Genomic DNA, 13,859 nt, shown 5'->3' with positions numbered 1-13,859 from the left:
TTCTGAGTAGAAATCTTAATCTGCACCACAGCAAAGTAACAGAAGACCAACATGATTCCATGTGGACTGTAGAGCAGTATAACAGTTTATGAAACGTACAGTCCTGCTGTCCGTCCCCTCATACAGCAGCAGCGGTTTCCTCTTCCACCCTGATGACTGTACGAGTGCCGTTCATCATCTCTCTACATATTCAGCATTTTGCCTCCATGCAGCGCGTGCAGATGGAATTACAGAGTGAGGTCATGGAGCAGCACTGAATATTTAAAGCCCCTTTAATCAGTCAGATAACGAGCTGCAGCGTAAAAGCTTCAGGCTTTTGTGTGCTCGGTTTACTGTGGACGCTGCAGAAGTGTGAAAGCAAAAAGAGGGAGAATAACAGCAACATGTAGGGCCGCCTGGAGTGTCGAGGCAGTAGTTTGTATGTACAGCTCTTGGATCCTCCACATGGCTACTGTAACTCTCAGCTCCCTATTGGCGTACCCGAGGCTTTGGTGTGGCTTCAGACGTGGAAATAAAGCCCCGTTTCCGAGGGCCTCACTGGCAGCCGAGCCCTCGTCGCAGACCGGAGAGGAGAGATCACACAGACCTCAGTGGCGTCCATCCTCGGCTGCTGTCGGTCGGAGGGTTGGGTGTTCCTTATAGATGAGGTTGTTTTCATCTGCACATTTTCCCACCATTTCTCGCCTATGTACCGCCGCATAGTGGGGCTGCTGGAAGGCCTCAACTGCCTCTGTTCAGTTTTTACATCAGCCAACAATGAGTGGATCAGAATTACACATAAATACATGTACCCTCTCATTCAGCCAGCTCTGGGTTACAGTCTACTTTGTGTACACTCTCACTGTTTTCTTGTGCAGCCCACTGTGACTGCCCCTCCATCTCTTTATGCCCCTGTCTAATTACCTTTTAGATACAGAGGCTTGTGTTACCCGGAGCTCTGGCTCACCCCAGGGTGCCTCGTCCCTCAGGTCCTTCCATTCCCAAGCAAGCTGCTCAGAAAAAAAGAAAAACCCCTTTGCCTCACAATCGATCGCTTTGTGTTGAGGCGGTTTATGACGCTGATTTATGGCCGCAGAGTTTACTGGACTCTCACAGCTCACCACAGACATCTAAATCTAACTGAGATTTGTTGCTCACCAACTCTTGTTCCCTTCATACTGGAAATGGGTGTAATTCTTTAACAAACAATAAAAGTCTCAGATTATTTTATGGTATTTTTTTAAGGGGAAACCTTTAAGCAGTTGATTGATTTACACTTAAACTTGGCAGCCAATGATTTCAGATTATTTTTAGTCGCCCTTAGTAGACGTTGTTTACGTCCCTGCTAGCTGGGTGCCTACAACACAGAAGTGGATAAATCATGTTCTCTTGCCATCTTCCAATTAGAACCAACATGTCTGTTTATAAAAGGTTACACCAGTGTGCAACACTAAACCCACCCAACCTTTTTTTAAATTTTATTTTTCCACTATTTATTTTTCTAATTAACCACAAGGCCTCCTGTTTATGCCAGGAGTGACTAATTCATAAGAGGGTGGTAAAATAAAAAAATCAGGAAACAGGCCTGCAGGGTGTGAGGAGGGCTGAGCAGCATGTAAAACATCTGGGCTTCTTCCACTACTGCAGGTTTTATATGTTCTATTTTTAATTTGTTAAATCAAATCAACACCATTAGCAGCAAACACTGGCAGGACTGGAAAGTCACTGACAAGCTCCAGAGAGGCAGTAACATGACTAAAGTTGACCCCCTAAAAGCAAAACAGAGGTTCACACTCTTGCTTTCCAGCGCTGCCGAATATTTCATGTTTTGTGCCATACACTCTGGTTTTACACCACCTCCCTCACATGCCCACTTTCTGCTCTTTTCTGGAGTCAATAACTCAGCTCTTTCGTTCAACACGTCACGCAAACGCGACCAATCGCCAGGCTTGTTGTGATTGTCCAGAAAGTGAGCTGCTGCTGTGATGCTGTGCCAGCAGAAAAACGTAAAGTCGCGTAATTGGTTGCGCAGTGGAGTTTTTGTTAAATGCCTCTCCAGCTGGAATGACTCCCCCCCTCTCCACTCAGCTCTCTCTCATCCCATAACACTGCAAGCAGAGAGGCGAGCTTCTGCAACTCCTTTTAAACTTTCTCTTTGACTCTTTAGAAACTTAGTTCTCGTTGGAACCATGCTTTGGCCGCTGTGCGTAATCGTCGCCTTTGCGTCCTGGCCGGCTGATGCGCAAATATCCAGCCGGTACGCCATCGGATGTCCCGCTCGGTGTGACAAGTCGATGTGTCCCCGGCTTCCAACGGACTGCCAGGCGGGACAGACCCTCGACGCCTGCCACTGCTGCCCGGTGTGCGCCTCCGGTGAGGGCGAAGCGTGCGGCGGCAGCGGGAAGCTCGGGGACCCGGTGTGCGGAGAGGGGCTGGAGTGCTCGGTCTCCGGCGGGGTGGCGTACACTGTTACGGTGAGGAGGAGAAGCAAGAGCGGGATCTGCGTGTGCAAAGCCACCGACCCGGTGTGCGGAAGCGATGGGGTGTCCTACCGGAATATCTGCGAGCTGAAGAGGGTGAGCCGCCGGGCGCAGAAGCTGCAGCAGCCACCTGTTCTGTTCATTCAGCGGGGAGCCTGCGGGAAAGGTAAGACTCAGGTTGTTTTGCTCAGAACTAAATCAATAAGATCCCCAAACAAACTGAGGATAGATGAAGGGTCAGGAGTTAAACTATTATGCCACAGAAACAGAACTTTTATGAGCATGATTTTGGCACCAGTAGGTACTTTTTACAACTTGCTCTTGAACATGACCCCCAAAACTCTCAAACTGGACATTTGTGGTGTGAAGTTCACACAGATGCTGTGTTGCATTCAGTTGCACACAATCCCCATGTGTCTGGGACAACAAGAGCACCATTCAAGTGGGTTTTCCCTCTTGTTCCTGCATTACAATTAGACTTGATCAGAGAGCTGTTCCGGCTCACTGAGGTCATGAGTTGTCCCCTGATGTAAAGCTTGATGGGAGCCTTCGGATTATCTCTGGCATGCACAACCAGCAGTCACATGTCTGTAATCTGCTGCTTGATAGTTTTATACAATGTACCAGGGCAGTTTTTTTTTTTTTTTCAGCTGAACTGAAAGGAATGTTGAGTACGATACAGGCTGTTATTAAACAGTGATGGTATATGTCAGCGTTTCAGTCTGGATCTGCACTTTGTCTGCTGTGACAAGCAATCAGCTCAGTTATAAGCAGACATTATTCTTTGTGGATGCATATCCTCCAGTGAGCCATTCATCATCATTAACAACATGTGTGTCTTAAAATATCATAAGAAACATCCAGGAATGAAAAATGTCCACTTCCACACAGGCCACAGGTGGGAAAGCCATTGTACGATTCCTCTGGTTTCATGTATTTCACATCTGAAGTGGGCAGCACGCGTGCGCTCGAAAACTTCCGACTTGAAGAGCTTCAACACCTGTTGCCTCAAAGACCTAGAAGTTAACTCAAGGCTTGGAAACCTACTGCATTCTCCCCCCCTCCTCTCCAATCCATCTCCTTCCTCTCTCTTCCTTTTCCCTCTCCTGCTCTGTGTTTCTGTTGTCGCTCGTAAATCACACTTAACAGTCGCATGAAGGAATTCCTGGCGCTGACTCAAAGCCACGGTTCCTCCTCTGTTGAAGACGGTTTTAAAACAGGCAGGAGACACCGAGGAAAACACGAAATTAGTAACCGGTGTTTTGGGGGGAAGGTTTACATGTACATCAAAAAGCGTGTGGGCGCAGCGGTGGGGCAGACTGTATCGCCACATTTGTTTGTCAGTCATGTAAGCAACTCGAACGGTTAAGTCATTCCCAGGCAGCTCCCCACGTCTGAAACAGAGCAAGACTGCGGTGAGGGCCATTGATTTTCCGAAGCACCCAAAGAAAATTTCCACAGCTGCGATATTTCGACATTTCGTTGCCTCTGTTCGTGCTGTCGGTGAATAAATGCTACCATTAGAAGCCTTTAAATTAACTTTAAATTGTGATTAAGGCTAAGAAACTCAACCCCCTCTGAGCGCCTTCAACTCCCCTCCCTGCAATCTGGCCCCATGCTAAGAAAACATATGCAAGTCAAGTTGCAATGATGTCACTCCGTGTCTGGACTGTAAAGACGTTGATTATGCAAGTCATTTATTTGGCAAAGAAAGTAGGTCAAATTATTGCTGTGACCTTTGGGGTCACCTGATTTTTTTGGGGGGGGACTCTTTGAAAGCCTTCAGTGCTGGTGAAAGTGCATCCACTGGACACCAGGTTAGCACATGGATCAGAGCTGTTACGAGGCAGATCTGAGCGAATGAAGGTGTGAGATGATTCTCGCAGCACTTCCTTAATAATCAGGTTAGACTTTAATCCAGTTGAAAGCCCGGCGCAGTTCGTAGCTGCTTGGCTGCTCCTTATTTCATCACTGACTGATGTTGCAGAATGCACTCGCTGACTCCGGCTGCTGGCATTTGCTGAGTGTGCGCATTCTCCCTTCAACTTGTCTCAGCCACTTATTATATTAAAACATCACACACGTGGCTTTTTTTTTTCTTTCTTCCTGTGTCATTCTATCAGTCCGTCTGTGCTCCTGAATGCCCGTCCGTCTGTTTTCCTCATCTATTCTCCTTCCTGTTTCTTCGTGCCTGTACTTTTCCTGCTTCTTTTATCCCTGCTTCTGATGCAGCCTCTTGCAAACACAACCTTTCCTCTTGCGTATCTCGTCTAATCACAACAACATAAAAAGTTTATGATTCCGTTTCCTCCTTCCTCTCTCCAATCAGCCAAACAATCCTAATGTGACTTTCAAAGACCACCAAAGCTCTTTGTTTCTGCCAGTATTGAACCATAGAAACTCTCGTAAATGTTGCGCTGACTGTTGCATTGGCGCTGCAAAACAAGAAGGGTTGCAAGTCGATCTGAGCAGTTTTCAAACAACAGAATGTGACGTGCTTTGGATTTGGGCTCTTCATGCCGCTGAAACTGTCACCTTTCTCACTCAGATGTGTTTCTGATTGATTTGTGGGCTTCGATCTTTGGCTGAAGTTCACAATGGAAAGACTAAAATAGGAATTAGGAATGAAAAAAATTAGGTTAGTTGGAGTTACTCACACAGCTGCAAAAGCTTGGCTGTATATCTTTGTAGCTGCGGAAAAACAGAGCCTCATCAACGCTAAATGAGTCATGATGTCACATTTTAGTGTCCTAATATTCATATCTGTCGAGTTACTAAAGACGTGTCCGGAGCCAAAATCAATGACCGACTGGAAATCATTTTATAACAGCGCACGCACCAGCTTCATTTCCTCTATAAGGCCAGTTAAGGCCAAAAAAGGAAGCAAAAGGAACCACAAGATTTGCATTTAATGTACCCATTTTTTAACCAAAATCCATATTTTCTTTTGAAAGATGTGCTTCTACACAAGCCAGGCTCTAGTGGCAACAACAAAAAAAACCCCTAAATGTCAGTGCATGAAAACTAGAAGCTGACTTCACTGTATTCACATCAAGATCTTTTTTTTGGAGAAAGAAAAAGCTGCAGGCGCCAATAAAGCAGCTACAGAGAGCTATGTATGGGAAAACCGAAGAAGAAAAGAAGCTGAGATCTTGAGCGGGGACCCTTGTGGTGAACGTCAATGTGCAGAGCGGGGAGGGGTAATGAGTACATGGGGCGGTGAGGTTAGGGGAGAGCTTTTAGTGTGTGCGTTAGGGAGTGCTTTTATATGAAGCCTTTTTAAAATGTTGTGTTTGAATGGCTTTCCCCACATTTAATACTTGATTTGACTTCAAAAACAATCTTTTCGACATCTGACTGGTGTTAACGGATGCTAAACTTTATTAGGCTCTTTCATTAGCAGTTACCGCACTTCTCAATATGTCTTCCATGTGGATGAAATCTCTGTCAGGTCCAATTCATTGCACTTTATATGTCAGTATGTTGCTTAAACTCTGTCATGTGTGAATTAATCCATCAAATACTGTATTCACTTTTTATTGGAGCTCTACGTTACTACTGAGTAGGAATTTGATTATCTACACACCATTAGTCCGTATCTACTGCATGCAGCTGTCTTTTTTCTCAACCAATCAAACACTTCTAAGAATTTAAACCTTGACTTATCCCTTGACGTCTACCATTAACTTGACTGCCTTCTCCAAAAATACCTGAAACTGTTCAAGCTAAACACTTGTGAAATGTATAGGAGACCCGCAATATGATAAATTCCAATCTGGTGTTCACCCAACACTCCTAAGTGATACTTTTGTATGTGTACTGATGCTGCTGAGTTTCCTAAGTGTTAATTATGTAGATATATATGCTAATCAAAATACCCCCACTGATAATGGTGATTCTTTGAGTCTCTGTAAGGGATTCATCTGTTTTCCTTTGCTCATGTTTCTTGTGGCGTCCCTCAGGGCTCAATTCTTGGTCCACGATTCTTCTCCTACTTGGATAGGATCAACATAGTTTAGTTTCCATTTCCCACCATTGCTGTCATTTTTACTGATTTAAACTGAAGCAACTGGACAAACTCTCTGCTTAACTGGTTGACTTGAGGTTCTTACTTTCCCTAATTAAAATAGCAAATGAATGGAAGTGCTCCATACTAATTGCATTGGATCACATCTATAGCAGAGTCTCAGGCTGTTTTTTTGCACAGGAAAAGTGATCATCATAAAATTTGAAATTGCTTTTTTCCAAATGAGTTGTAAATTACAGACATGCATATGTAACTGAAGAAATATAAGATAGTTGCCAACCTTACATTGGTCGTCATGTTCTAGTGTCTGAAAAGACTGACTGACTGTTGATGGATATTGCATGTGTTGTCCTGTTTTTATTGACTGCTCGTAGGCCCTGTGTACATCTGGCATTATCATCCTTAGGAGGTCCAATCACAACAACACAACTCTGAGTTCACATCTGGCGTTAGAAAGCGTCTTAGGTGAAGTCTTGCGATTGGAACTCACTTTCCTGCTCTGCAAACAAATAAACACGTACATCATTTCTGTTTACAAAGACCAAATGCACTCTTGTTTTTACCAGGCGGGAGGCAACGAAGCTCCTCTGGTGCCAAGTCTACGAGAAATTTAAAGAAGAAGAAATCGCAGTATTCATGTTCTTGTTGCCTTTTGTTGCACTTTGATACGACCACCTCTGAATGTGATCTGAGCGACTGGATCTTTGTCCACCTCAGTGCATCTTGGTTGTGTTTACGCCTCTACTTAGAGGCATCTACTTGTGATTGGATCACCCAAGATGCATTTCAGTGCCAAGTGTGAACAGGACTGTTGATGGTGCTGCATTGTATGGAAGAAAAAATGCTTTCTTAATAAACTTAGTTTAGCTGTAAGACGCTCATTGTCTAGTATCTGACGCTTACTGACTAACAATGAATTTCCACTTTGGCTCATGAATCCGGTGCAACTCAAAACGTTTGTATTGTCTAATTATAGATGGAGGTTCGAGCTGTCTAGTTACAGCAAACGGTACGCAACGAGCAGCTGAAGCTGAGTCACAGAACGGCTCAGTTACAATTACAACTTGCGTGCAGCAACAAGTTTCCAGAGCCATAGTGACCCAGTGTGCGACTGGACATTCCTTCTTGTTTGCTTTTACTTATAGCACTGACAGTGTCCAACATAAGCTTGTAAAGTTAATGTTTAATAGCTGAACAGAGCAGTTTGCTTTGTCACAGTTGCAGGAAAAGTCTACTTTATGTTGTACTTGAAACATCTCTGAACTGACCACTACCTACACTGTGTAAGATTTCTCCCTTTAAATATGTAAATGTTGCACATGCAGTGACGGCAAGTTAACTGTTTACGATACGATGGTGATTACAGATCTCCTCTCAGTTCAGCAGATGGGAAAACGTTGCAAAAGCTAAATGTGGATTAAACACAATCCCTGCTTTCCTACCACAGATCAGCTCTATTTAGGACTTCACAGTTAAGGATGAATCAGACCTTTTTGGTTTTATTTTCAGTTTGCCTCATAAGTCAACTTAATTCTACAACAGTGAAGTCTTCTAAGCTCAGTTAAGCAGCAAAATTATCTGTCTCATATATAAATCAGGCAGCGGTGGCTTGGCCTGGCTCTCTAATGAACGTGAGCAGCGTTTTGATTCACGATCCCCCAACATAATCGTCACCAGCGGGCCTGCTATCTCTGTAGTGGTAGTGGTGTGGTCCCTGGTTGTAAATTGTGTTTCGAGGAGGCCTCGCTCATCACAACATGCTGAAGTGGAAGAGACTGGGAGCCTGCGTGGACGCTCCAGAAACAACACAGGTTCTGGACACTGGGCCTGCTTTCTTTACCAGTAATCCTATCAGAGGCGACCACAAACTCCCCCCCCACCGCCTCGGGTCTGCAGCGAGCTAGCACGGGGAAAATGACTCCAACGTTTCCATTTCATACTGTGGTGAGAAGCTTGTGTGGCATTTATCAGATTTAATGCTTGATTTAAGGTTCAACCAGCAAAATATACTCTACGTGGAGGTTTGGGGAAAAAAAGTCGTCCCATTTGTTTGTGAGCAGCTTCTTTGGAGCTGTTGGTTCCAGGGATGGCAAGGTTTGGCCAAAAGTATGTCTGTTAGATGGATTGCTGAGAAGTTCTGTTCAGACATTTATGCTTCCTAGATGATGAAACCTACAGACTTTGGTGGTTCCTGTACATTTCCTCTAGAAGTGAAATATCTTGGATTGGCATGAAAACTGGTAATCGACTCTTCCTTCGTGCCTTGAGCGGCTCCAAGTTTTCAGTTATCTCGCAAAAATATCTCAAAATCTACCTCATGGATTGGTACAAAATGGGTCCCAATGTTCCCTTCTTTAATGACTTTGGTGATCTCTTGACGTTCCCTCTTGAGCCACACTGAGGTTCACATTCATGACTTTGAGTGAAATGTCTCATCGGGTGGATTGTCATCAAGTTTAGCATCTGACAATCGAGAGTGATCCAGGGATCATATAACGCCAGAACTACCTCCCTGCGGGTTGACAAATGTTTTCATAGTGTATAATTTAGTGGTATTCACTATGGCAAGATGGTGCTCCTTCCATGCCTGTGTTAGCTTAACTGCACCTCAAGTGGAAAGTCTGGTTCTCATTCCTTAACCCTTCACTGCAATCAGCGATATCCCAGGGCTTACGGGGAGCCTTTGACTTTCGCAAACTCCGTCCTTTAAGAGAAAGTCGCTGAACGTACGTGGCAAAATAAAGGGTTTAAGAATGGAAGGATGAAACGCTGTGAGAGGGAAGTCTTGATTCATAGCTTTGGCTAAACTGTCATCTGGGTAGGACTTAATTACCAGGTAAATCAGTCAGCGTTTCCTGACTTGCCCAGTGCTGGATTGTGATTCAGTGAATTTGGCAGTCTTCATATATGCAGTGTCAGTGGTATTACGCTTGACAAAAGATCTGTTGTTAAGAAGTCTGCGTATTCCCCTAACAATGGGGTAACATCAGGGTCAAGGTCGAGAATACGTATTTATTCGTACGGTTCATGGTCGCAAATGAGCGTCTCCGAGACTGTCTCCGCCGCAGATGAGCTGTCATCTTTTCTTCCCCTCGCTGTGTTATGATAAAGGGCAGTTTAATTTGTCGGTTTTCTATTCTCACACACCTCTTACATCATGCAGTATTTCGGTGCATCTTTTGTTTGTTTTTACTGGTCTGACATATAATGTGTGTGTGTGTGTGTTTCCAGCTCAGGACAACCCAGACAGCCCGAGGCACAAATACAACTTCATCGCCGACGTGGTGGAGAGAATTGCTCCGTCTGTGGTTCACATTGAACTTTACCGCAAGTAAGAGCCGTGCACCTGCGTGTCTGTGTGTGTGTGTGTGTGTGTGTGTGTGTTAAGGGGAAGGCCAGACTGAAACACACTCGAATTTACAGCCCACCTGTGTACTTAACCAGACCACAGCAGTAGGTAGAGCCCCTTACCCTCCACTTCACTCTTTCAACGCCTTTTCTTTTCATCCTCTTACTATCTTTTATGCTTCTTATCTCACCTTCTTTGACACCTCGATTCTTCGTCTGTGTCGTCTCCGGTCTGTCTGTCACTGTGGCTTTCTAAAGTGGCTCTTTGAATGTCTGCAGCGTCTCTGATTTCCACCTTTTTTTTGTCTCACTCTGATCTGCCTCTTGTTTTATGTATGCCTAATCTCTCCGGCTCACCTCTGAATACTCCACTGCTTACTGTTTGTATATTGACCTCACAAAGCCGCCACGCGTTAGCGTTACGCTGCTGTTACATCATTGTTTGTTTTTCTAGAAGAATAGACGTGCTGAAGGAGAAGAGAAAGACTAAAAATACAGAAATCCTCTCTTTACTCCCTTCTCTATTTTCCCTCCACAGGATGACCTATTCCAAGCGTGAGGTGGCAGTGGCCAGTGGTTCTGGTTTTGTTGTGTCAGAAGACGGCCAGATTGTGACCAATGCCCACGTGGTGGCCAATAAACACAGAGTGAAAGTGGAGCTGAAGAGCGGCGCCTCCTACGATGCCAAAATCAAAGACGTGGACGAGAAATCCGACATCGCCCTCATCAAGATCGAGGCACCGGTTAGTCAGAGCTCAAAACACAATCAGAAGGCGTTAAGTTAGACAAAAACTTAGAGGTGTCCTGATGCCGTAAAGTTAGATGGTGAAGTTTGAACATGTTTTGCTTGCTTTTATTTCTGTTTCCACCTATTTCAGCCACATCTCCCTTAAAGGAATGGATTGACATGTTGGCTACTGAGCTCAATCATCTTCTTGCCACTAGTGAAATAAGAGAATCAAAACCACTATGAGTCTGCCTGTATGTTAAACATTGAGCCAGGACAGAAGTTGTTTAGCTTGGTTTTAGTGTAAAGACTCACCAGATGTAGGATATGAGTGTATACCTACCATTGATCGCTCATTTCAGGCAGCTTTTTGCTGCTCTTCTACTATCTAGGTGCTACATTTTCTTTGCCATAGGAAACAACAATAACTACCTCTGGGCTAGCAACTTAAATTTCAAGTTTTGCCAAAGTACTTTGATGGTGCAGTCCGGCAGCCCTACTTGATTGACGGTGCTCGTCTCTCTGCATGCAGATGTTCCACCAAAACAGTTCCACGTGTCAGTATTTTAAAGAAACACTAAAGAGGCATCCTTCGCATAGCTTCGCCCAAGACAACTGTGATTTGTTAGGTTGATAAATAGATGCAAGAAGATGAACTTTATTGATACCTTGCTAGGAAAATTCACAAGTTCTGTCTCCCCCTTCCATAACAGAATGATCCTGTGGTGTAGCCAGACCATTATGTGCTATGGAATGGTCTGACATAACAACACTACACCAATGGGTCTCCAGGAAGTCACTGCACCTCGTTTCTGGTTACCCAAAAAATAATATGAGCAGCTTATTCTCCTTGTGCACAACACAGATTGTCAGCAGTGACAGGAGAAGCAGAAGTGTTTTTGGGTTGTTGGTCTGTACATCCCATCCTTATGACCGCGATGTCTCTTGAAACTCAGCACAAACATCATTCAGACTCAAGGATATGCCAATTAGACGGCATAGACATAAAGTGCTTCTGGAGGAATACAATTCTGAGGCAGTAATTCTAGTTACATTTGCATTCATGTGTGGATTAAACAAATGAGACAGCGCCAGGCTCACTGTTTCCCTCTGTTTCCCGTCTTTATGCAGATCTAAGCTAATTGGCTCTTGGCTTTGACTCCTTAGTTAACAAACAGAAACGAGAGCGGTATTGATCTTCTAACATTGTCAAACTCTTGGCTACAAAAGTATTTTCCAAATTTTCACACAGTTCCTTTTAAGAAGATGTACTGTGAGATGTGTTTAATTTAACTAAGCCCAGAGTAGCAGGCTTAGTCAAAGGGAAATTTTATTTAACTTCCCACCAAACTTTTTCTTATTATTGTTTCTGTCTTTGTCGGCTTCCAGCTCTGTTTTTGGGCTCCTGTCCCGTAAAAGTTACGACTCACTCATGTCGAATCATAACCCCACAATGCAGTTCAAGACGAAACATCTACACAACTTAACCTCTATTGAAACACATTCTGAAGTTCAGGTCACCCAGCAACCTTCTAAATTCACTTTATAGACCAAGGACTCCAGGGTAAGAACAAAACACGTGGGTGTATTAGTTTCACAAATGAGTTTTTATGCAAACATTTATGAGTCAGTTGGAATAAAAGAAAATCATCCTAAAGGTTCTCTTGACAAAGCTCTCAGCCAACACATCAACATCAGAACATGAACTCGGTGTTTGGTAATCCTCCAGTTAAACTGTTGTTGTACGATTTGAAGGTTGGGGGGGGATTGAAGTCTGGCATGAAAGTTGTAAATTTAACAGATTACTCAGAGTGCAAGTGCAGTAAAGTGAGAATGCAGGTGCAACCAGATGGGTCTTTAAAGGACAGCTGACTGGCAGTGAGCTGGTGTTCAGACACAACAAGCTGCAAAAACAACTGACAGCTATTACACAAGTCTTTTCCTACAGAGACAATCATTTATTTCTGACAGGTAGAAACCCACTTCAAAGCCAGCGTTCATATTTAAAGGACTTTAATCCACACTGAATATGTTTGCTACATTTTCCATCTAGTTCTCTGGAGAGCCACGTCTTGTCTGTCTGTGTTTATTTGTCTGTCTGCTGGACTGCAGGGATCCACGTCGCATGTTAATCGCAGCCAGTCATGTGAAGGAATGCGTGGCAGAGAGCCAGGGTCTATTGACGGCGAGTCATAGCAGAGCTGAGCTGCATTATGGAGCTCTCTCTCATAGCTGGGTGACACAGCTGAAAAGATGTTCATGACTGTAACACAAGGTGTATTACAAAAGACCCCCCAATTCTGAAGAGGCCTGAGCCATTTGGGTTTTGTTCGGCTGACAGCGTGAGCAAAGAGCGCGGAAAAGAGCAGTGACAGATGCTTTGTGTTTGTTCATCCTTTAATAAAAGCTGTTCCGTCTGTCGATGACAGGCCGGTCTTCGTTCGGGGGGCTTTTCCTGTGTTTGTTTGCGCCACATGCTCAGTGTGTGCAGCCTCAGCCGAACTGGAAACACTTCATGATACAGTAGCGATGAGAAATATCGCATTCTATTGGTCGACAACATCGCCGCAGAAGTCTTTGTTTGTACAAGACACAGAAAATATATTTACCACCAGGAAATTTATATGAATTTGTCTGCATGACATCATTATCTAACCGGTTGGTAAACAACAGGTGACTGTAATAAAGCCGGTTTGTTGTAATCTGATGACGGCCAGATGGATCCAGGGTGTCGGATTGGTAGGAAACACATTCAGCATCATGAGGATACTTGTTTTGAAAGAGAGAGTGCAGGTCATTGTGTGAAGTGTTAGCAGGCCGTCCAGGCCGTGAGTCAGCGCTGAAGCCCCAGAAGACATGTGGTCATTCAGGAAAATAGGATTTAGATAGAACTGGCATTTCTACTAATGTGGAACTAGTGAGAGTGAATACATGGGGAAATGAAAGGATGAGCGAGTTATAATGAGAGCGCAGGAGGCCAAGCAAACTTGTCATTTTGGATTACATTTAAAAGGGTAATTATCGTCATCCGAACCTGTCGCTACAGGATATTTAATTTCACTACCTGAAGAGTAATAACTGTGAATTTGAACTTTAACATATCCTTTCTTCATTTAAGTACAGTTTGCCGAAAGTGTAGATAAAAGAGGGGTGTCGATATACAGTCTGGAGCCCCTCAGGTTACGTATCTTCATCAGTCGTCCTCAAGTCTCCGTATCAGGATCATTAAAATGAGAACGTATTTTCATTCCAAAGCTCTTAGTAGTTGAATTTGACAACCTAACCTTTACTGGCCCAC

General features: G+C 44.1%; 1 protein-coding gene across 1 annotated transcript in view; it reads left to right on the top strand.

Annotated features, from left to right (window-relative positions):
* The first annotated feature begins 2,030 nt into the window (after positions 1 to 2,030).
* Positions 2,031 to 13,859, top strand: part of LOC103359313 (serine protease HTRA1A-like) — a 27,656-nt gene continuing 15,827 nt past the window's right edge. The window contains exons 1-3 of the mRNA XM_008284580.1: positions 2,031 to 2,625; positions 9,718 to 9,817; positions 10,373 to 10,577. Coding sequence (XP_008282802.1) covers positions 2,169 to 2,625; positions 9,718 to 9,817; positions 10,373 to 10,577 — 762 coding nt within the window. The 5' untranslated portion in view covers positions 2,031 to 2,168. The remainder of the gene's footprint in view (positions 2,626 to 9,717; positions 9,818 to 10,372; positions 10,578 to 13,859) is intronic.

This window comes from Stegastes partitus, unplaced genomic scaffold (genome assembly GCF_000690725.1).
Source record: "Stegastes partitus isolate 25-593 unplaced genomic scaffold, Stegastes_partitus-1.0.2 Scaffold365, whole genome shotgun sequence".
NCBI lineage: Eukaryota > Metazoa > Chordata > Actinopteri > Pomacentridae > Stegastes > Stegastes partitus.
Note: the sequence above shows the minus strand (reverse complement) of the source record. Positions and strands in the feature narration are given on the sequence as shown.